Source organism: Chanos chanos, chromosome 1 (assembly GCF_902362185.1).
Source record: "Chanos chanos chromosome 1, fChaCha1.1, whole genome shotgun sequence".
Taxonomy (NCBI): Eukaryota; Metazoa; Chordata; class Actinopteri; order Gonorynchiformes; family Chanidae; genus Chanos; species Chanos chanos.
In genome coordinates this window covers 36438903-36460032 of record NC_044495.1, presented here as the reverse complement: position 1 = coordinate 36460032, position 21130 = coordinate 36438903, and the positions used below count along the sequence as shown (strand labels likewise).

Below are 21130 nucleotides of genomic sequence, written 5' to 3'. Positions count from 1 at the left end.
TAATTTCCTCTGCAGGGAACCTACATGCAAAATATCGCGACAGCGAGAACTCAAATAGGGAAAGGTACAAGGAGAAAATAACGTCACAGTCAGTCAGAGCTGCTTAGCTAGCAGCTTAGAAGCTGTGTGTAAGCTAGTCAGAGAAGAGACGTACATAATACTCATAAATTCCGAAATTGTCGCTAGTTTTATATAACACGATCATTAACGTAGATAAATATAATGGATTTAAATTCAAACTGTCGATCGCCGAGGGAGGAAGGGGAGCTCGAAGACGGGGAAATATGCGACGATGAAACGGATGAAAAACAGCTCTCTGAGCAGGGTATGAGGCCTAGCAGTACGAATACTGGCTCCTCCATAAGATGTTCACGGAAACCGAAATCAGCACCTCGAAATCAAATTCCTATTATGGGTCCGGCTCAAGACTTTCGTGCCATGATGCCGTTTAATCGCGCAACTCCCTTGCACGGTCCGTTTCCCCCTTGTCATAGGCAACAGATTGGACCCAGTGGACCGGACCGATTACAGTCAGGGCAGAGTTGTGACCCGAGTCCTCGATCAAGCTTCTGGGAACGCAGTCACAACACCCTCGGTAGATTCAAGTATCGAGGGAAATCAAACGAGGGACGAGGGGACTGGGGGAGAGGAGGTGGGGTAGGGCGAGAGAATGGAAGGCCTCCCCAGGGTCGTTTCTTATTTGGAGATAATCATGCTAATAGAAATGACTCTCCCACGAGAAAACGTATCCTTTCACATACTAAGCTGTTGTTGTTTTTTATTTTGGTTCATGTTAAATGGTTCATGTGGCAAGTACTCCAAATTTTGACATGTCATTCTCTGATGCCTATTTTTCAGTCCAGCCTTTGTACAGTTGCGTTAACAGGCAAATTACGCCCGCCCCATTGCCAGCAGGAAGCGTGTCATCCTACACATGGACCCGAAGCCTTTTCTCAGATGAATATTCATATGTCATCCAGTGTTAGTGTCGCTGGTTTCTTATTAATAATACCCGTTTCACGTAAGAGTACTGCTTATTCTTATTTACTGAAACATGTCAAAGTATTTCCTCACACTGGTAAATCGTTCTGTGGTTTGTCACACTGTACATTGCAAGTGGGGAACAATCAAGTTTAAAATCACTGTCAATCCTGCTTACATAAATTTATATGGAGATACAATCAGTGAGCTCCACCCCACATTACTGAACTTATGTATCCGTTCACATGGCACCAACGTGACAGTAACTGCAGTTAGTGTTTAGTGTTAAGCAGACGACAGAAATTTATTGTCATGTTCACATGAGCTCTCAGAGTATTTGCTAAGTTTTGTACATTCTACCAAAGGTCGTGGGAAAATGAATAACTGAGAAGCAAAATGTGAGAATGATGGGAAGAACTACTGTATCAGTTAAAAATTCCCAGAGCCCTGATGAGTTGAAAACTTCGAATTTCATAGTGAAATGTGATTCTATATGTTGCAGTAGGCCCCTGTAATGATGCATATTTTGTTTAATAATAATAATAATAATACATGTTTATTTAGAGCCCAGTATCAACCGTTTGTAGTCTCAAAGGGCTTTACATATCCACCACAAAGGTAGGTAGACCATTTCAGAGGAAGGGAGAGCGGTAGGAAAAGGCTCAGTAGCCAGTGGACTTCTTTTTAACTCTTAGAACGACTAATAATGCAGAATCTTGAGAATGCAGGGTGCAAAGAGCGTTATAGGTTGTAATTAAGTCGGATAGGGAGGCCAGCGTGAGCCCATGTAGAATTTTATATGCCAATAAGAGGACGTTAAAATCTGCCCTTGCATGAATTGGGAGCCAATGAAGGGAAGCCATGACAGGTGTATTGTGGTCAAACTTCCTTGTTCTGGTCAGCATTCTGAACCAGCTGAAGACTTTTGGTACAAGAGGCAGGCAGACCAGAGTACAGAACAGTGCAGTAATCAAGCCGAGATGCGACAAATGCTTGAACAATGGTTTCTGCATCAGCCACACTTAGAAAGGGCCTAATTTTAGCAATATTACGGAGGTGATAGAAGGCAGTTTTAGTTGTGCTTTTGATGAGTGACTAGTGAGAGACTAGAGTCAAAAATCACGCCAAAGTTTTAGGCTGTAGAGTTTCGAGAGATGATGCAGTTGTCAAAATGTAGGGTAAGATCACTAAAAAGATGCTTATGCAAAGGGGGACCAATGACCAGCGTTTCAGTCTTGCCTGCGTGAAGCATCAGGAAATTTGAAAAGCCTTCATTTCTGTTAGATAGATCCATTTGTGTACTTTGCAGTGCTGTTCAGGGGGATCCTCTGACGGATTTTAGACAATATGTTTTCCAAGCCGGTTTTGATGTTTAGCTCTACACGTGTGTTCAGATCATTAGTTTTAGTATATGGATTTTTAACGAGCCGAATGCATATTTTTGGAAAATATGAGTTGTATGAAAATCTGATGTTTTACTTTCCTTAACTTTTGATACTAGAGAAGCTGTTTGGCAGAGCTCAGGGAAGAAAACCGGTACACAGTGTAGCTAAACCTGAAAACGGAGAAGATGAGAGCTTCGAGATGTTGCTCATGAAATACAAGCAAATTCAGCTTGAACTGGAATGTATCCGCAAAGAAGAGAAGATGGCACTGGAGCCGAGCGACGAGTCGCCTCAGACGGAGGCCGCCGTGAGTATTACCACATTAGAACCGTCAACAGAGACGGGCAGTATTCAGAATGAGGCAGCTACAGCGGAGCCTCTGTGTCCTGAGAAGGCGGAGAAAAAAGTCTTTCAGGCTTTCAACCTCAAACCTTTGAGGCAGAAACTCTTGAGGCCTGCCGAAATGGACGCCCTCAATGCCAAAACTGACAAGGAGCCTCAGGAAAAGGAGGGCGAGAAAAAAGAGAACGAAATGGATCCAGAAGAAGAGTTAAAAAAGGACAAAGGTACTGATTTGTAACCGCTCTGAAAAACGGCACATGGTAATAATGCACAGTGTCACTTCAGAAAACCATCAGAATTATTTGAATAAGAACATTTTTTGTTTCATAATGCAGTGAGTTTTACATCTACAATCAATTGTGTTCTAAGCTCGTGATTGTCTTACAACATTAACTTGTTTTGATCTTTAGAAGTGGAGGATGATGAAGAAGAGTCCGAATCTGACATGAATATATCCTGTGTGAGCAAAGAATCGGATGGCACTCCCCTAAAGGTATGAGTTGTGTTGGTAGTATATTTTAGCAGGAGGCTGGCAACCTGTGCCGCGTCTTTGAAAAAGTATCTGTGTGTGTGTGTGAGAGCAAGAGAGACAGTCATAACCTTTTGAAGTAAGATTTTTTTGTCTGGATTCAGGGTTGTGTTTAGAGTTAGGGGCTCAGGATATGCATGTGGTCAGAGTGAAAATGTGTCAGGAATGAGCAGGGTAAGGCCTCAATGTTCCAGGTTAAAGTAAGACCAGGGCTTAAATGTCAAGTCCCTGCAGGAGTGGAGTGGTTGGTATTTACCAAAAAGGAATGTACCATTTACCCTTATCTATATGTCCAAGAGGAGAGCTGCTCTTGGTGTCACTGTATTCAGGAACTTATGGACCTGGAACTTTGTTACTGTATTTTTCGTGTGCTGAATTTTCTGGAAACATTGTGAGGGATCATGTAGATATTGTAGTTTTGTCTTTGTCTTTAGTTTTTCGGGTGACTTTGCCGTGGAGAGACGTGACCTTTTTTTTTTTTTTATAAAAAGTTTTTATTTCTTTGGGGGGGGCGGGCAGGTCAATGGAAAGGATGACGACGATGAACTTTCGGAGCTACAGCTGCGTCTCCTGGCCCTGCAGTCCGCCAGTCGGAAATGGCAGCAGAAGGAGCAGCAGGTGATGAAGGAGAGTAAAGAGAAAATCACCAAGGCCAAAGCCTCCCAGGAAAAAAGCAGCACTCCTCCAGAGAGAGCCAAAATGACCACCAGGTCCGCGGCAGCTGAGAGGGCGAGAGCTGGATTGACCAGCAAGCCTCAGGGAAGGGGCAAAGCCGCTGCCAAGCTCGGGCCAAAAACTCACCCCGGGAAAAAAACTGCAAGCCCAGGTAAGACCTTCAACTCACTGTACCATCTCACTTCGGCTAAGGAGCCTCGTCAGTGCTGTAGTTGTGACTGCTTTTGGTTTTTACCTTTTGTTATGTTTCTTCTGTCTTGAAGATATGTCTTGTTGGATACACATGTCCAGGCAAATTGGTATCTTGGTGTTTTAGAGGGCAGGGAACAGTACAATCTTTTGAAATGAGCTCCTGCTCTCAGGCCACTGTGTGTGGAGAGCAGCTGTGTAGAGTGAGACAGGAAGGATGACAGGGGTTATATAAATAGGCTTATGATTCTCATGAGTCAGCACACAGTGATAAGGAGTCTTGTCATTTGCGTGTCGTCTGTTAGATGTAACTGATGGATATTAGTCAAGATCGGGTAGTCATTGTAAATGTCGGATAATGCATCATGAAAGATGCTGAGGTGTATGTATACACATCATGTGATTTCACTAAACGTGAACATGTACACCTGCAAAAAGTCAGAAGACCAGAATGTTTAACCCAGCCTGCACCACTAGTTCAATTTCAGTCTACACTGAATAGCTGATAAATCAGAATTCGTAGGTTTTGATCTGTAGTTGTGAGTCGGATGCGTCTTGAGCTCAGACCATCTTGCATGCCCGACCTCTAGCTGATATCTGTGTTTTATCAGCACAGCGCCTGTGTTTTAGAGCAACATCACTTAAAAATGAGGATTAAGTAGCATCTCGTGATGAGAACCATCCTGAACTGTCGAGATCAATCACAGCAGTGATTTTATTACAGGATAGATTAGTGGATTGTTAGTGAACTTTATGCCGGGTTCATCTCTTGGACGGTTACTCTTGTATCCAGGGTCGGCGGGTAAGCAGGCGTGGCGGAAGCAGCAGGTGCACACGTGGAAGCTGCAGCATCAGAGGGAGCAGGAGGAGCAGCGACGCAGGCTAGAGGAAGAGGAGGAGAGGAGAAAGAGGGAGGACGAGATCCGCAAAATCCGCGACCTGTCCAATCAGGATGAGCAATACAACCGTTTCATGAAACTGGTGGGCGGCAACAAACACCGCTCCCGCAGCAAGGTCAGAGAGCATGCCAAAACATGTGTGTGTGTGTGTGTGTGTGTGTGTGTGCACCAAATGAAGGTTTTAATGTCTTCTGTTGGTCTGAAGAAAGCTCACAATTGAATTTGGTCCTGTAGAAGCCATTCGCATTTTCCTGTGAGTTATGTTTCACAGTCCTTGTGAACAGTTGAACAGTTTAACTTTATATGTCTTGCAGAGATGTGCCAAGACCCATTCAGCTGTCTGAATAGTGTCTGATTTTGCTGATTGGTTCATGCTGTGATAGCTTTGGATTTGATGCCAGTGGTTCTCACACACTGTTGTTCCTCCAGTCTGCAGATATAGACCACAGGAAGTCCCTGAGCAAACAGGGAGTTGATAACTCAGGGAACCTTTACCAGTATGATAACTATGATGAAGTTGCCATGGAAACAGACAGTGAAACCAACTCACCAGGTACCCTGACCTTGTTGTTGTTGTTTGTTTTTTTTTACATGGTTTGTTTCTAAGTTTGAATTGGAAAGGGAGCAGAATTTCTTTAAAGACAGTGTGTTTATTCTTGCACCTGTAAGTTTCATAATTAAAGAGTACAACAATGTGAAGACAAAATGATATCTGTGCCCTGCTGGATGTGAAGTGTGGGTTTTTTTTTAGGTTCAGACAACACAGTGGTGTGGATTAGAAGAGAACATATTTTTTTCAAATGTTTGTTTCATTTTTTCCTCTTGCAGCGGCCTCTCCTGCACATGATCCTTTCTCCACTGATGCATCAGCATATATCATTCACGCTCCGGCATTTTCTATGGACGTGTCTCCTCTCACAGTGGTCAGTGGAGCTTCTTCATCCTGTTTTACCGAGCACTTTATCTTTCAGAATGTGTGAACGGTCAGAGTACACATATCTTTTCCATATATGAGTGGAACTAAATTCCCCTCCTTGTTTTTTTTTCTCTATAATACATTAAGACTTCCCTCATATTTTCTCCTCAGGCAGTGAGCTATTTGTATGCCAGTTATCCACATTTGACAAAACAATGGACTGGTTCTTAGGGTCTAGAAATTTGTAAGATTCATGTATAATTTAGCAACTGCTGTTAGCAGTTAAATGTGGTCATAAAATGGATTGTGTCCCCTCAGCAGTACCTGGACCCTCTCACCCTCGCCCGAGCAGCACCTCTTCCTCCGCTGCCACCTTTGCCTCCGCCCGATGAACCCGAGCAGCCTCCCAAACCCCCCTTTGCTGATGAGGAAGAAGAGGAGGAGATGCTGTTGAGGGAGGAGCTGCTGAAGTCACTGGCCAATAAGAGAGCACTCAGAACTGAGGTACAGAGACAGGGCATTGTCCGTTGAGCCTCCTGTTCTCCTCCAGTGTCATAGTATAAGAGTCATTTTAACTCAGAGATGGGAGCATGAGCTGAGTAGTAAGGAATTTGTTTGCCCATTGAAGGCATTTCATCGGTATAAACTTTGGCTTGGGTAGCACGTGCCAGTTATCTTGAATATGCCCTTGTGTAGGAAATGACTGCAGCAGTGCTGTTGTAAATTTCACTCTGATGTGGTCTCTTAAATCCTTTCTGTTGTTATTTTAGAAGAGCTTGGTTTTGCTCTGAGGAGTTTGACTTGAGAGTGATGGATTACCTTGAGTTTGACTTGGCGTGACTGATTTAATTGTTACAGGACACGTCCAATAACAGTGGACCTCCTTCTCCTGCTGTGAAAGCTGCCGTTAAAGTGCTACCGAGGAGCAACCTCACCGCCGTCAACCTCAACACGGTGGTCCCCCAAACACGGGTCCCCAACAAATTCACACGTGGGCCCCCTGCACCTAGACCACCGCTGATGGTAAGTCTGAGGGAGCATTTTATGAACAATGATAACACAGAGCGTGATAAAACGCGTCATTAGGACACGACGTATAACAGGCACGTAAATATCGTAATTATTTTAACTGTTTGTTTTTTTTTAACCTGTTTTAACTGTTTGTTTTTTTTAAATGTCACATTAAATCTGTGCTGCAGTTGCCCAAGCACAAAGCTGTGGTCGTGCGTCTGAATGCTTCTGACGACAGCGACTCAGACGGAGAGGCCTCCTGCTCCATTCAGAATGTGTTCGGAGGGCTGGAATCCATGATCAAAGAAGCCCGGAGAACAGCCGAGGTGTGTGTGCGTGTGTTGTGGAGAGAGCTTGTGTAGCAGTAAACTAAATGTTGAAAGGGACGTGCAGTGCAGCCAGCACAACCTGAAGTGAAGCATTGCAAAACAAGGCAGGCGACATGACGTTTTACCTCTGAATTATTGTTGCTTGTTGAACCATCTGCTGAGGAGCTTACGGCACTAACAGTCCAGCTGCTCTCTAGCAGGAATGGCATCTAGACCAGTTAATGCTAATTTGACAGAATGTTCATTAAGGTCTGAATGAGGTGGAGGTAACTCAGTAAATTGTCTTTTTTTTTTTTTTTTAACGATTTAGGCAGCCAAACCCAAAGGATCCATATCAGAAAAAGAGAACAACCCCATCAAGACTCCAGATACCCTCCCCGACGAGAAGAAGTTTGAATATCGTCTGCTCAAAGAGGAAATAGCTAGGTATGATTTACAAGTGAACAGACCAGTTCTGTATCAACGTTTGTATATTTGTAAATGGTTTGCATGAATCATGAACAGTGGGGATTTTTGATGGCTGAAATGGGAAGTTTTCCGTTGCTCTTACTCATTCTTGTCATCGGTTTTGTAGTCGGGAGAAACAGAAGGTCCTGAAGTTGAGCCCGGTGGTGGGCGTCCTCTCTCCAATTGGCTCCGACACTGAGGTGGATGCGGCAGCTGGTAGAGCTGCCAGTCTACAGTTGGCAGAGGCAGAAGACAAACTAATCAAACACAAGTGAGTCACCACACTGCCTCATGAAATCAATTCTGTTCTGAAAAAAAAATCGTTAAATAAAATTGCTTAAGGTTACATTTTTATAGTTTTAAAATGCCTCTGTTAATTTCATTTTTGTTTGGCACAAATATAGCCCTTATTGTTCAGGGAGTTTAAAATTGCTGCAGTGAATTGATTGAACTTACAGAAAAGCAGTTTTAGGTATGCCTCTCCCATATATTTGATGTGTCTTCACCATTCAGAGATGAGGACACAGTAACATTTACTCAATGAAACGTCTGGGTTTTTTCTTTCCCTCCTTTCTCTTTTCTCCAGAGCGCATCTCCAGAAAGATGAACAGCTGCTGAAGCACCTCCTCCAGCAGGAGGTGAAGAAGAAGGAGTCGTTAAAAGCTGCTGAGGCTAAAGTGGCAAAGCTCAAAGAACAATTGTTGGCCTCAGAGAAGATTGTCAACGCCAACAAACTACTGCTGAAGAAACTTCAGGAACAGGTCGGCTTCACCACGCTGTACAAGCACACAAAATGTCATGTTGATTTTAATCGCATACTTTGACTTTGAATAAGCGTTGTTGTGAGTGGAAGCTGAGAGCACATGGGGACATAGTGGATTGTAGTCAGATATTTTTCTGCATTTTAAATATGGACAGATCCAAAATAGTATGGAATATCCTGAAGGCCTGAGCTTTTATGGCTTTATGGAATCTTTTAATGACAACAAATTTGATAGGGACTCATTGTGATAAGTGACACTCATTCCTTATTGAACACATACAAAATGTGAAGTACAGGAAGCTGCAGCAGCAGTGGAAAAAGAATTGCCGTTATTGTCCAGTTTTGTTTCCTCCTCTGGTTTGTAGTGATTACCAGTGAGTCATGTTAGGTCTGCTTTATGAACGCGTTCCAGCAAAGGGCAATTCAACTTGCCAGTATGACAGTATAATTGCGGTCAGCAAATGAATGTCTGACATATTAACATTTAGCCAGATAAAAACTTTCTGGCACAAAACACACTTTGGCTTTTCATTCAGTCTTTGAATTCGACAAGGTTTTTTTTTTATTCATCTTGCCTCTTTGGTCTTACTTACTTAAGTTGTTCTGTTTGAGAGAATTCTGTCCATTATAAGATTTTTAAATCTTCTACAGATATGCGTCTCCTACTAAAGACATACATGCAGATTCTGCAAGTGTGCATGAACCGTGAAGGTATTAAAATCATCCCAGATATGATTGCCAGGATAATACAGAGAAATTGCAAATATTTGAGCAAACGAGGTAAACAGAATTATCATTAACTGGAAGAGCAAGGAATTCTCCTCTATTATTAAAACAGCAGTTAGATTATCTCATCAGATCAAGGTCAACGGTTAGATTATTTCATCAGTCAAGGTAAACTGTGAAGACTGTCTGCTCACACATGCCATGGGTCCCATCTCCCTCTTAATAAAAAGCAGGGACATACATTTTCAAGATCTTAAGATCTACAAAGCTAGTTTGTCGTTTCTACGTCTGAAGACTCGGCACTTACGTGTGTGTGTGTGTGTGTGTTCCTGCAGGTCCACCGTGTTCAGCATCGTGTGGCTTTGAAAAAGAACCAGGCTCTGCGACTGGAGCGAGATTTGGCCCAGGTCCAGGCAAACACAGGCGGCCACAAACGGAAGAACGCTTCTTCTCTTCTCTCGGTAAGCACCACCTGCCCACCTCCTGCAAAACCACAGGGCTTTCCCAAATTTTAATCCTGCTCATGCACTCGACAAGACTTTATAATGATAAATTTGACATGTGGCCCAAATTGCTCACGTACATGGACAACATGCAGATGTAATGTTGCTTTTTATCCCATTCAATTATCATTTGTATTATGATGCTTTTTTAGACATTTTTCATTAAGCTTGTTATTTTAGAATACCTGACTGATTCCTTGAGTTTCTTTTTGGTCAAAAACTAAAATTTCATTTTGGTCTCTCAGCCTAGTAAACTGCTAAGAGTTGAGGGTTCGCCCAGAGTGGGCTCTGAACGCCACTATGCTGAGCTCATCGCCCAGAAAAAACGCCTGCAGCAGCTGGAGTCCGAATACGCGCTCAAGATCCAGAAACTGAAGGAGGCCCAGGCTCTCCGTCAGGCCGAACCCCGCCAAGCCGCGCCCCAGCCCCCCTCCCGTTCCTTCCCCCTGTCCCAGCCCTCTCTACACGACCTGACTCAGGACAAGCTGACCCTGGCCAGCGAGGACACCGAGGCTGAGGAGGAAGAGCTCTTCCCGGCCGCCGGCGCCGCCGTCGCTGCGACCGGGTCCGGTAGCCGCCGCCGGTCATTCCGAGAGTCGGGATCCTTCACCAAGCCAAAGCTTGGACATTCGGACCAAGCTCCCGCTGCGCCAGTCCCCTCCGCTCTGGCCAAAGAGGGTCCAGGTAAACCCACCCAAGGGGATGCCCCTGCAGCCTGCCTCCCAGAGCTACTCCTGGGGCTGAATGTGGAAGACCTGAAGAGAAGGTACCAGCAGCCCACAAATCTGGGGAAGCTCCTAGAGGATGAATTACGCACACTACAGGGAGCCTTAGAAACCATGCCCCCTAGTGGAAAGGTAAAGCTCCTTAGATAATAATTGAGTTTTTGCTTAGCATGGCTGTTCTTAAATTGAATGCAGCGTGTGTGTGTGTTAACAGAATATTGTGTGTCGTGATTTTTAGGGGAATTGTTACCTAATAATGTGCTAGAGGCTCAGATATGATTTATTTTACATTACTGTTAGCACATGATAGGTTTGTAAGGTTCTTAAGCACTTTGCCTGTTTTGTGATGAAAGACTGGAAAAGATATGGTGATTATAAACACATAGTCATCATATGCAGAGGTACAGAATGCTGCATACGAAAGAATAAAAAACCTTGTGGGTGAAATTAGGTTGAAGAAAATGACCATTATGTGCTACCAGTTTGATCAATCATTGTGGTTCTGGTCCTGTCATAGGTTTTCCAAGTGGATTTTGACCCGATGGCAGTTCCACAGAACCGTGGAGATCTAAAACCAGTTTCCTTTGGACCATATCGCAGTCCGTTGTTAGTTTTCAAATCTTACAGGTTCGTACCCTCTCTGATGTTCCTTCGTAGTATGTAAACAGTCTTGGGTTTGTTTGTTTATTTTTTCCATTGACATCACATTTTCTCATTTTGGTTCCCCACAGATTCAGCCCTTACTTCCGGACCAAGGAGAAGTTATCACTGAGCTCCGTCTCCTTTAGCAACGTCATTGACGCACAAAAGTGTTTTTGTCGTTTTGACCTGACGGGCACGTGCAATGATGACGACTGTAAATGGTATGTCCCCACGGTGACGTGCTTGTCAACATTCTGTTTCACTGTCTTTCCGTTGTACAATGCAATTTAACCTCTGTTTATTTTCCCAGGCAGCACATGAGAAATTGCACTTTCAGTGGAAACCAGTTATTTCAGGACATCCTGTCCTATAGTCTTCCTCTTATCGGCTGCTCAGAGAACAGCTCCACCAATGAGATCAGTCGTGCTACAGGTACCTGCCCCCTGCTCTTGAAATGATGCGTTGTATCTGCAAAACTCATGATGCGCCATGGCAACAGACTCTCTCCAAGGCTAACTTTGTTATTTGTCTTCCCCCTTGAAGAAAAATACCTCAAAAAGCTGTTTGGAGCCAACAAGGACCGGATGGGAATGGACCAAAAGGCTGTTCTGCTTGTCAGCAAAGTGAATGAGAGCTTAAACCATAGTAAGAACCATCTTCACTGTCCCTTGTCAACATATAAGGCATATATTTGATTTTTTTTCCCCATACAGATAAATTCATGTTTTCTGTGTATTGCATTTGAATTGGGGTGGTTTCTACAGTAGCAACATTGTGTTAGTTTTTTAATTAATTACAAATGGAACCTTTAGTTCTCAATTCAGTGGTTCTCGTGGTGGGTAACCTCTGTCAAAGTAAAAAAAAAAAAAAGGCTTAAAAAAAACGTCCTGTCCTTTATTGCAGTCCCCCCCTACACCACATATAAGGAGAAACGAAAATGGAGACCTGAACCTCAGAAGCCTAAAGTAAAGAGTGGAGTGGACAACGAGGAGGACGCGGAGGACAGCCTTACCCCCGTCCAATACGGTCAGAACCAACACCACGGAAACTTCACGGCCACTCGGAGCCTTATCAGTTTATCAGAATCCTCCGAGAGAGACACCCGCACTTTCTGTTAAAAATCATACGGACTCATCGGTGCTTTCGTGTGTTTACAGACGAGCGCTGCTCGGTGAGTTGGGCTGCGTTGGACACGTGTGTGACTCAGGACGATAAACGCTACTTTGACAGCGAAACAGACGACATCTCCAACCTGGAGAGCAGCGTGCTGGAGAGCCCTCGAGATGTGCAGCTGTGGATCAAACTGGCCTTCAAATACCTCAGTCAGAAAGAAACGTAAGCACAGAAGCTCTCAAAAGGCCTCTCTGTCGTCTCTCTTATGACTGCTGCTGAATGCACTTCTGATGTTTAGTAAGAATGAACAGATTAAAGGAATATAGTAGTATGGAAAAAAAATTGGGCGGATGCCATAAATGTGTTTTTATTATGTATTTTATTATACACATGGCTTTAATGCTCTCTCTCTGTGTCACTCTCTCTCCCCCCTCCTTTAGCACGCCCACTGAGTGTTTAGATGCTGCCTTAAACACGCTGTCACGCGCGCTTGAGGACAACCAGGACCACCCGGAAGTCTGGTGTCACTACCTCAGTCTGTTCTCCCGACGTGGCACCAGGGAGGAGGTGGAGGAGATGTGTGATATGGCTGTGGACCATGCACCGGACTACGAAGTTTGGTGGACCGTGAGTGGCTGTCCCACACTAACTCTGGCTGATGACCGAACCAGAATTGCTCTTAACTCAACCTTACAGAAGAAAGTAGCACACTCCTACTGAATGATTATTGGTTAGATCAAGAGTCTCATGTTTCTCCTGACCTATATGCCTCATATTGGGCTATAGCTTTAAAACTGGTGAAATATTTAACAGTCAGAACCTCATTTTCTCAGAGAGTCTTATGAAAAATGACTGCAGCTGGCCCCACAGTGGCAATATATAGTCTCATGCTTGTATTGTCTGCATTGAAAACTCAAAGATTCAGAGAAAGGGCTGTAGATCTGAACACATATTTGGTTTTTAATGTAATTTTGTAAGGATATTCAAAGGCTGGGTCTCTGTCTGTTGAGTCCAAGTTGCCACTGGAGGGAGCCACAACAACACAGCAAATCTTGATATTTCTATGTAAAAAAAAAAAAAAGCCAAAAACAAAATGTCAAAAACATAAAAATTCACCAAAATGTAGCTGTGCTCTCAAATGAGGACAAATATTTCCATTGGAAAGCTGAAAAACACTGTGTAATATGCATATATATTCACTTTCCTGTTCTGTATCATGCAAAGTTGCCACCTTTTGAAGCAGATGTAGAAGCTGCTTGATGGCTTTGATGAATTCAGGATAAATTGTCTGTCTTCTGTGACATTTTCAGCCCTTACTCTGCCCTCCTCATGCCCACTTATTTAAAGACTAACCAGTAGGGTGCACTACTGCAGCTCTTTTTGTGAAGTTTATACATTTTCAGCAGTTCATGAAATATCACAGTAACATGCATTTCTGTGCGTACTTTTTTTTTTTGTAAGTTTCATCGCTTTTTTTTTTATAAGGTTTTGTGCAACAACAGGGTTGGACTTCTTTTTTTTAGTTTCTTTTCTGTTCCTTACTGTGGATCAGTTTTTGACCATTTATTTTTTGCCTCCCACTGGCCAATTAGTGCTTGGATCCTAGAATTTATACCATAATTTAGATTTAGAATCAAAATGGTGTCCTTCTCTTGCAGTACTTGAACATCGAGAGCACGTTTGAGCGGAAGGAGAGCGTGTGTGAGCGTCTGCTGCAGTACCTGGTGGGAGAGGCGGAGAGGACTGATCCTGAGCTCCATTCCTTTCGGCTGCTGGAGTCTCTGCTGTACCGCGTGCAGCTGAATCTCTTCACGGGCAGGAAACAGAAAGCCCTGGTCATACTGGAGGTCAGCGCCTGTCAGATAATATCAGGCTCCTCACATAAGCTCTGATCGAGAAAAGCTTTAGCTGGACGGATTATGTCACAAAATCCACCAGATTTTTATTGTTATCTTGAACCTGCCAACTGATAAAATTTGGTAATTGTAGTCAAGAGTCATCAAAAATAGATGCAAGCAAACTATTTGTGGCTTAGATCTACTGTAAGACTTGAATACATTTTATATATATATATGTGTGTGTGTATGTATGTATGTATATATATATATATATATATATATATATATATATATATAATATACACAGAGAGAGAGAGGGTTTAGTATTCAGTAGTATTAAATGTTTTCTGTTACACCCGCAGAAGCTCAGTTGTTTTATGGCTTAAGTCTGTCAAAACTGTCATTTAATTAGTTCTGATGAAACTCACACATTCTCTCTGTGCTAGGATGCCTTGAGGTCTAGCAGTAAGAGGAGGGTAGTGGATCTGCTGAGAGTGTCAGACCGCTGCCTGGCCTGGCTGTGCTACATCCACGTGACGGAATTTGGCAGCCTCCCCTCCGCGCTGTACGACCCAGCCAACTCTAACCCCTCTAGGATTGTCTGCACTGAACCTTTCCTTTTCCCCTGGCACTCGTCCCAAGACATCCGCACCTCGCCGGATCAGCTCATGGCCTTGTTCGAGGGTCGGTGAACTTCACTGATGTGCACATGTTCCGCCCGTTCAGAAATAGCAGGATACTGTGCGTCTCGGGACTTAACATCTGATAAAGTTAACTAACCCTGATGAAATTGATAATGAATTGATTGAGAGGACTGTGTATGTTTTTATATAAGCGTTATATATGATCGATAGGTTTATATACGTCTTTGTTCTCTTTACCTCAGATGCAGTCCAGCACTGTACCGATGGGAGTCTGACCCTGAGGGAGAGAACTCTGGCCTGTCTCCCTCTTCACAGAAACCTCATCAAGCTACATCAGGCGCTGGGAAAGTAAGAGCTGAATTTTACTCTGCAGTTGTATTGCTTTTGGGTGTGTTATGTGGCCCTGTTCTGGGGGTGTGATATTTTTTCGTGGTTGTTTTCTGTTACCTGCAGACAGCAGGAAGCTGTGACGCTTTGTGAGACGTTGCTGAGGACAGCTCCTTGTCCCTGCCTCCTGCTGGAAACTCTCAGTGACCTGCACATGAGCAGTGGAGATGTGGACAAAGCCGCTGCCGTGTGGCTCCACGCCTTCTCTCAGAACACGCAAGACGCTCAAATATTTTACCAGCTCTGCAAGTGCCTTGTGGCTCAGGTACGATGCCTCGCAACCCCTGTTCGATACCGCTTACGTGACTTAGTTTTGAATCTACCTCGATTAGCTTCAGTTGGCCACAGTTGTCTCTCTAGTCTTAGAGAATTGGATTATTCACCCTTGGTGTGTGTGTGTTCTGTGATGTGCAGGACAAGTCTGGGACCATGGAACCGCTGTTTCACAAGTTTATGACGTCTTTCTGCGAGACCGCAGAGAGTGAGCAGTGTCCCATTAACGTTCTTCGGTAAGACCGTACACGACAGTACAAACACAGCCAAAAAAAAAAAAAAACCCTCCAGCAGAGAAAATCATTCTTTGTGTCTTTTATTCGAATAAATGTTATCAAATGTGCACGCAGCAAAAGTTTCCGCGCTCGGTTGTTTAGTTAATCTTCTCTAGTCTTTTTGTTATTTGAAGTTAGTGTGTTTGCGTTCTGTGACAAGTGGAGAATTCCGTCACGCTTTTAGGATCGCTCGGCTTTCCTCTCTGTAAACAGAACGTTGAGGAGCGCTGATGGCACAGCTCTGTGATGAATGTGGGATGTTTACTTTGAAAGGAAGTCACATCTTTATGTGCCGAGAACACACACACACACACACATACACACAGTGGCTGTGAACAATGCTATTATCGACCAGAGAACAGAGCCACACTTTCCTGTGCCTGTTTACTGTATAAGTCTTTGGATCTTAACTCTCCAGAACAGACAGTGAAAATGTGCCCTTTTTGATATCCCACAGAAGACCAGTGCCTTTCACTTGGCCTGGAATAGTGGAACATGTTGGGTTTTTTTCATGTGTAGGACACTTAAGAAATTCTTTGTAGAAATGAACCTGGACCAGTGTTCTGAGATTTGCTTCAGACCGAATTCCTTTACAAACGTTGAAGACGAGTCTGTGTGTTTTCCACTGTAACCAGACCGTTGTTGTAGCCTTGTGCTGTAATCTAGTATAAATGAGGCCAAAGGCAGGTTTTGTTTTCAGTCGTACCATCTCCAAACTTTCACGTCTGCACAAAAATCTTTGCACACTGTTGAACACAGTTGACACCTATTAGGATAAGCTCCAGGTGTTTGCCAGTGCGGTAAAGTGTGGATTCCTGGTAACCGTATCTGTCCTTAACGTTGTCCAGTGTGGTTTCAGTGACGAGGAGGCTGTCCACCTGAAAACTGAACATGTCTCTCTCTCTCTCTCTCTCTCTCTCTAGCCACATCCTGGGAATCGACTCGCAGGACCTGCAAGGAGTACCGCGAATCAAAGAGGAACTGGCCAGTCAACTTTGCAATCAGCTGCCGTATTTGAACCTCGTCTACTGGTGAGACCAATGCTACTGCTGCTCTGCTTAGACTGGTGGACAGTATACAGGAGTCACATACACATCACGTCTGGATGACGTGCCATTGGTTAAATGGTTCCCCTCTCTGTGAACTTAACCAGTCTAGCCTCTCTGAAACGGTCTCTGTCATGTCTTTCCTAGCCTTTGGCAGTCTGTTCACGGCAGTGTTGGGGAAGCAGTGGATGCCTTTGAAAGGGCTTTGGGCACAATTATGAAACTGGAGATTGTACATCAACTCTGGCTTGAGTAAGTGTAACTGCAAATTTACTTTTTAATGAAGGATGTGTGATGACACTAGTTTCTGACTGTTGATTCTTTGATGGTTGCTAGTAGAAGTATAATGGGTCAGCCCATTCATGGTTTGGTTTGTAGCTCAGTTTTCAGGGTTACGGTTTGGTTTGTAGCGTTGTTAGGCTTGAAAAAATATTGAGCGTACTCAGACCTGAAGATGTAAATTGTGATTAGTGCTATTTGTAATGATAGCACAAACAGTGTGGAATGTTCTCCTATACATCAGCAACGTGTGTGTGTGGGGGGTGTACTGTGAACTAAACCAAGGACCTATAGAAACATGATTTTTTTTTCTTTCTTTTACTACAAAGCCATTACACCTCTACTTGCTAGGGATGAGTGGTCACAGACTCCTAATAGGCTGCATCGAACCAAAGACACAACCTAGGTGAAAACAACTCTCCAATACGCTGTTGTGGTTCTCTCCCCAGTTATCTGCTCTTTACTCGTGGTAAGATCGTTGGGCCGCAGCCCGGTGGCCGAGAGCTGAAAGTGTTTACAGATCTGGTCCAGAGGTGTCTGCTCACTGTGCCAACCCGACTGACCAGGCCCTTCAGCACCTCCCAGTACTGGAGCAGCTTCAGATTCCACAACAAGGTAAATGGACAGCGCTGCAAAAAAAAAAAAAAATGTTTATCTTAATGAGGGAAAACAAAAATAATGTGGTTATTTTGATGAGTAAGGTTTTGGCCAGCTATCAAAATGAACCACAGGATGGTGCTGTAATTGCTTCGTATGCTTTAAATGCTGGTTGCATCTATATTTATCTTTTTTTTTTTTGGTCCTCTTTTTGTAAAGTCGTTCCCATTTATGAAGACACTGAGGCAGAACAAGACAGGGTGCACTCGGAAAAGCTCGGTTAAAAGATTGAAATATTTCGAAAGACAAACTAATTAACTGTCAGCTACAAAGGTAGCCTACTAGCTTCTAGCTACAGTCTTGCAGCAGCTTTTCTGGCCGATCATCTCAGTCACAGTAGAATGTTGGCTTAATCCTTTTCTTCTCCGGTCATCATTTCTTAAACCAGTCAGTGTTTGCATTCTCTAAAAGTATCTCAAATTTCATGGCTATCTGTCATCGTCGCGTCTTCTCGTTGGATGCTCGTGTCTTAAGTGCGTTTCCTTGTCTTCATGTGTAAGGATCACATTTCTACATTCATAGTGCTTTCTGAAGCCCTTTGCTGTGTGCCTTGCAGGTCATATCCTTCTATTTGGGCTGTCTCCCTCAATCCCAGCATTCCCTTGTCCTGGAAAGACTCAGATACCTCATGTCCACCAATACTGAACTGGCCATAAGGTACTCCATAGCCACACAGGTCTCTAATCATGTTACACATTGTTCCCCTCAATTCAGTCTGTTCCTCCCTCACACCCTCCCCCCCGCCCCAGCTTCTGCAACAATCCTTACCTGTGTTGGAAATCCAACCGTTCTGCCTATTTAAATAATGCCTGTTTTGTCATCTTAACTCACTCTGTTTTTTCATTTACTTTCATGTTTGATGTAATTGTATTGGATTTAGCAGAAGGTTTTAGAAACTCAAGTCCTGCATATGCTACATGTTCGTAAGGTCATGCAGAGATGTGAATAGTCAGTGATGGTACTGCAGAGGAGTGGTCATGCCCAGACTGTTAGTGTCGCTTGTTGTTGTTGTTGTTGTGTAGGTTGCTGCAGCTGGAGTGGAGGGATGGCAATATTGAGCATCTTAAGTTGCAAATCAAAATGTTGAGCAGTAGCGTCCCACACGCTCTGGCCATCTGGGAAATGTAAGTCCTCCGTCGGTTTAGACTGTCAAGGACACTTCTCACTGAACAACACGAGCAGCATCTCAAATGTAGAACCTCAAGTTGCCAAGTTGTTGTTGTTTTTTTTTTCCAGAGTATTTGGGCAGTTTTCCCCCCCTCATGTTTGTTAGTCTTGATGATGATGATGATGGTGGTGGTGATTTGTGATGGTGATGAAGAGGTGTGCTGGGCTGATGACTTGTTTCACTGTGTTTCTTGCCAGAGCTATTGCTGTTGAGAGGGAACAAAAGGGAAGAACTGAGGTGAGTGGAACAGTGGGCTGGAAGAAGCTGATTTCATAGAGCAGGGCCATATACGTAAAAGCCTCCGATGTTCTCCCTCTGTTTTACCTTGCCATCTCCATCCAGATCTGGCTGCTCGATAATTTGTCTGTCTTTATTTTGTGGAATCTGTTGCCTTTTTTCCCCCTTCTAGCAGGATATGTTCAGTGTGCACGAAAAAAGTGTGCCGTAAGAATGTTCTTAAAGGACAAGGCTCTCACACAGAGGGACGGAATGACAACTTTTTGTCCGTTTGATTGCTGTTTTGCGTATGCCACGGGAAAACCCTTCTAGAAACTCAATAGACATTTTGTCTTGTGTGCGCGCACTTGTGTGTGTGTGTGTGCGCTTGTGTGTGTGTGTGTGTGTGTGTGTGTGCGCACTTCTGTGTGTATGTGTGTGTGTGTGTGTGTGTGTGTGTGCATGTGCGCGTGTGTTCCGTCCTTGTCTAGCACTGAACTAACTCATTGTCCCTTGGTCTGGTGTGTTTGTGCATTTTTTTTCTTTTTTTAATTCATTTCTTCAGGTCCAGCGGCTTTATCAACAAGCCCTCCAAAAGCTGCCCTTGTGTGCCACTCTATGGAAAGATGTAATTAACCTTTTTAAAATTACACACACACGCTCACACACTTATTTCAGATTTGAACTCATTGCTTTGGGCTGCCCAGCCACGCATGCTCATCTGCTCCCCCCCCCCCCCCCCCCACTCTCTCCCTTTTTACAGTGTCTGCTGTTTGAGGCCGCTGAAGGAGGTAAAACTGATACACTGAAAAAACTTGTTGACAAGTGCCAAGAGGTGGGAGTGAGTCTAAGTGAACCTCTAAGTTTAGGCCCCTGCAAAACAGAAGGAAAGGATCACTGAGCTCCTAAACCCCCCTCCATCCCCCACCCCACCCCCTAAAAGAGATTAAATACCTCCAATTTGACCTCTCTCCTACCCCTTACAACCCCCCCCCCCCTCAACAATACGTATCTGCTAGCTTAGCGTGCAGGAGGCTAACTTACTTGGCCAGTTCTCAGACCTCCCGATGCAGTGTCTCCACCAGGGAGGAGGCAGAGAGAGGGAGGGAGAGAGAGAGAGAAAGAGGGAGAAAAAGTGGACGGTAGTCCTTGAAGACTATGAACTCCAGACAGTCCAGTATCTGGGCCTCTTAAATCACCTTGCATCATGTACGTAAGTATGGATTTGACGAATGACAGCATATTACTATTTCCTCTTTTTATTTTTTTTATGTTACCTTTTTTCGTTTTGTTGCGTCACTTTTTATTTAATGTCTTTTTTTTTTTTTAATCGTTTTCGTTCACTCGTGGGGGGTTGAGTTGATGGACTAAGACATCCCTCTCGATGTTGACACCAACAGTGTTTTTTAAGAAGACAGTGTTTCCTCCACCTTTTCCCTCATCCCTTCTTTCTAGCGATGCATTTGTCTTTTTTCTCCTTTCCTGTGTATTCAAGGAAGAGATTGACTCCTCAAAAAAAAAAGATTTTTTTCGACATCTCTCAAGTGCTTATAAAAAACCAAGAGGAAAAAAATGTCTTTGCCATGGGGAAAAACAAAGCATGGCTGTTACCTGGAAGTATTTTATTTGGGTTATCAGTGTCCACTGTGGTTTTTTTGGGTGTTTTTTTTTTTTTGAGACTGCTGCAAAGACTGGTTAAAGTCAGTGCTCGTCCTGGTCTGAGGTTCCAGAAATGGCACTCACAACACATCCTTTAGTCGAGGAATGGTTCCAATAAGTAGATAAATGTTATGTGCAATTTTGGGGGTTTTTTTGTCTTGAGTATCTACATATATATGTGTATATATATACATATGTATATATATATAAATATATGCATATTCGTATTAATTATATATTGATCAAAGAGTATTCAGGAGGATCCAAGAATGATAATCTTACCACTGTTTTGTTTTTTTTTGTTGTTGTTTTTTTGTATTTGAAATGTTTCTATTAAATTATTTTGTAAAGAAACTTTGGCGTGATGTGTATTCATTGTGTCTGAGTCTGCTTTGTGTCCGCTTTAGTTTTAAAGGAGTAGTGTATGTAACTGTTTTACCTGGTGGAAAAAGTAATTGAATCTGTTAGCTGTGGTACGTAATATTACAAAACATTTTGCCTCCCATATTGGTT

At 43.5% G+C, this 21130-nt stretch overlaps 1 protein-coding gene across 1 annotated transcript; it reads left to right on the top strand.

Annotated features, from left to right (window-relative positions):
* Positions 1-168: 168 nt before the first annotated feature.
* zfc3h1 (zinc finger C3H1-type containing) lies at positions 169-20747 on the top strand. Its single transcript, XM_030770168.1, has 35 exons — positions 169-745; positions 2483-2932; positions 3119-3201; positions 3757-4063; positions 4895-5115; positions 5430-5553; positions 5829-5923; positions 6235-6420; positions 6775-6939; positions 7116-7253; positions 7567-7682; positions 7831-7974; positions 8290-8464; positions 9528-9653; positions 9941-10552; positions 10938-11047; positions 11152-11283; positions 11373-11494; positions 11606-11707; positions 11966-12088; positions 12220-12397; positions 12616-12802; positions 13834-14022; positions 14460-14697; positions 14900-15005; positions 15111-15309; positions 15459-15553; positions 16516-16623; positions 16786-16890; positions 17367-17532; positions 18131-18231; positions 18597-18698; positions 18940-18979; positions 19524-19586; positions 19722-20747. Exons 1-35 carry the CDS (start codon positions 223-225, stop codon positions 19857-19859), a joined length of 6069 nt encoding a protein of 2022 aa, XP_030626028.1. The 5' UTR covers positions 169-222; the 3' UTR covers positions 19860-20747.
* The last annotated feature ends 383 nt before the right edge of the window (positions 20748-21130 follow it).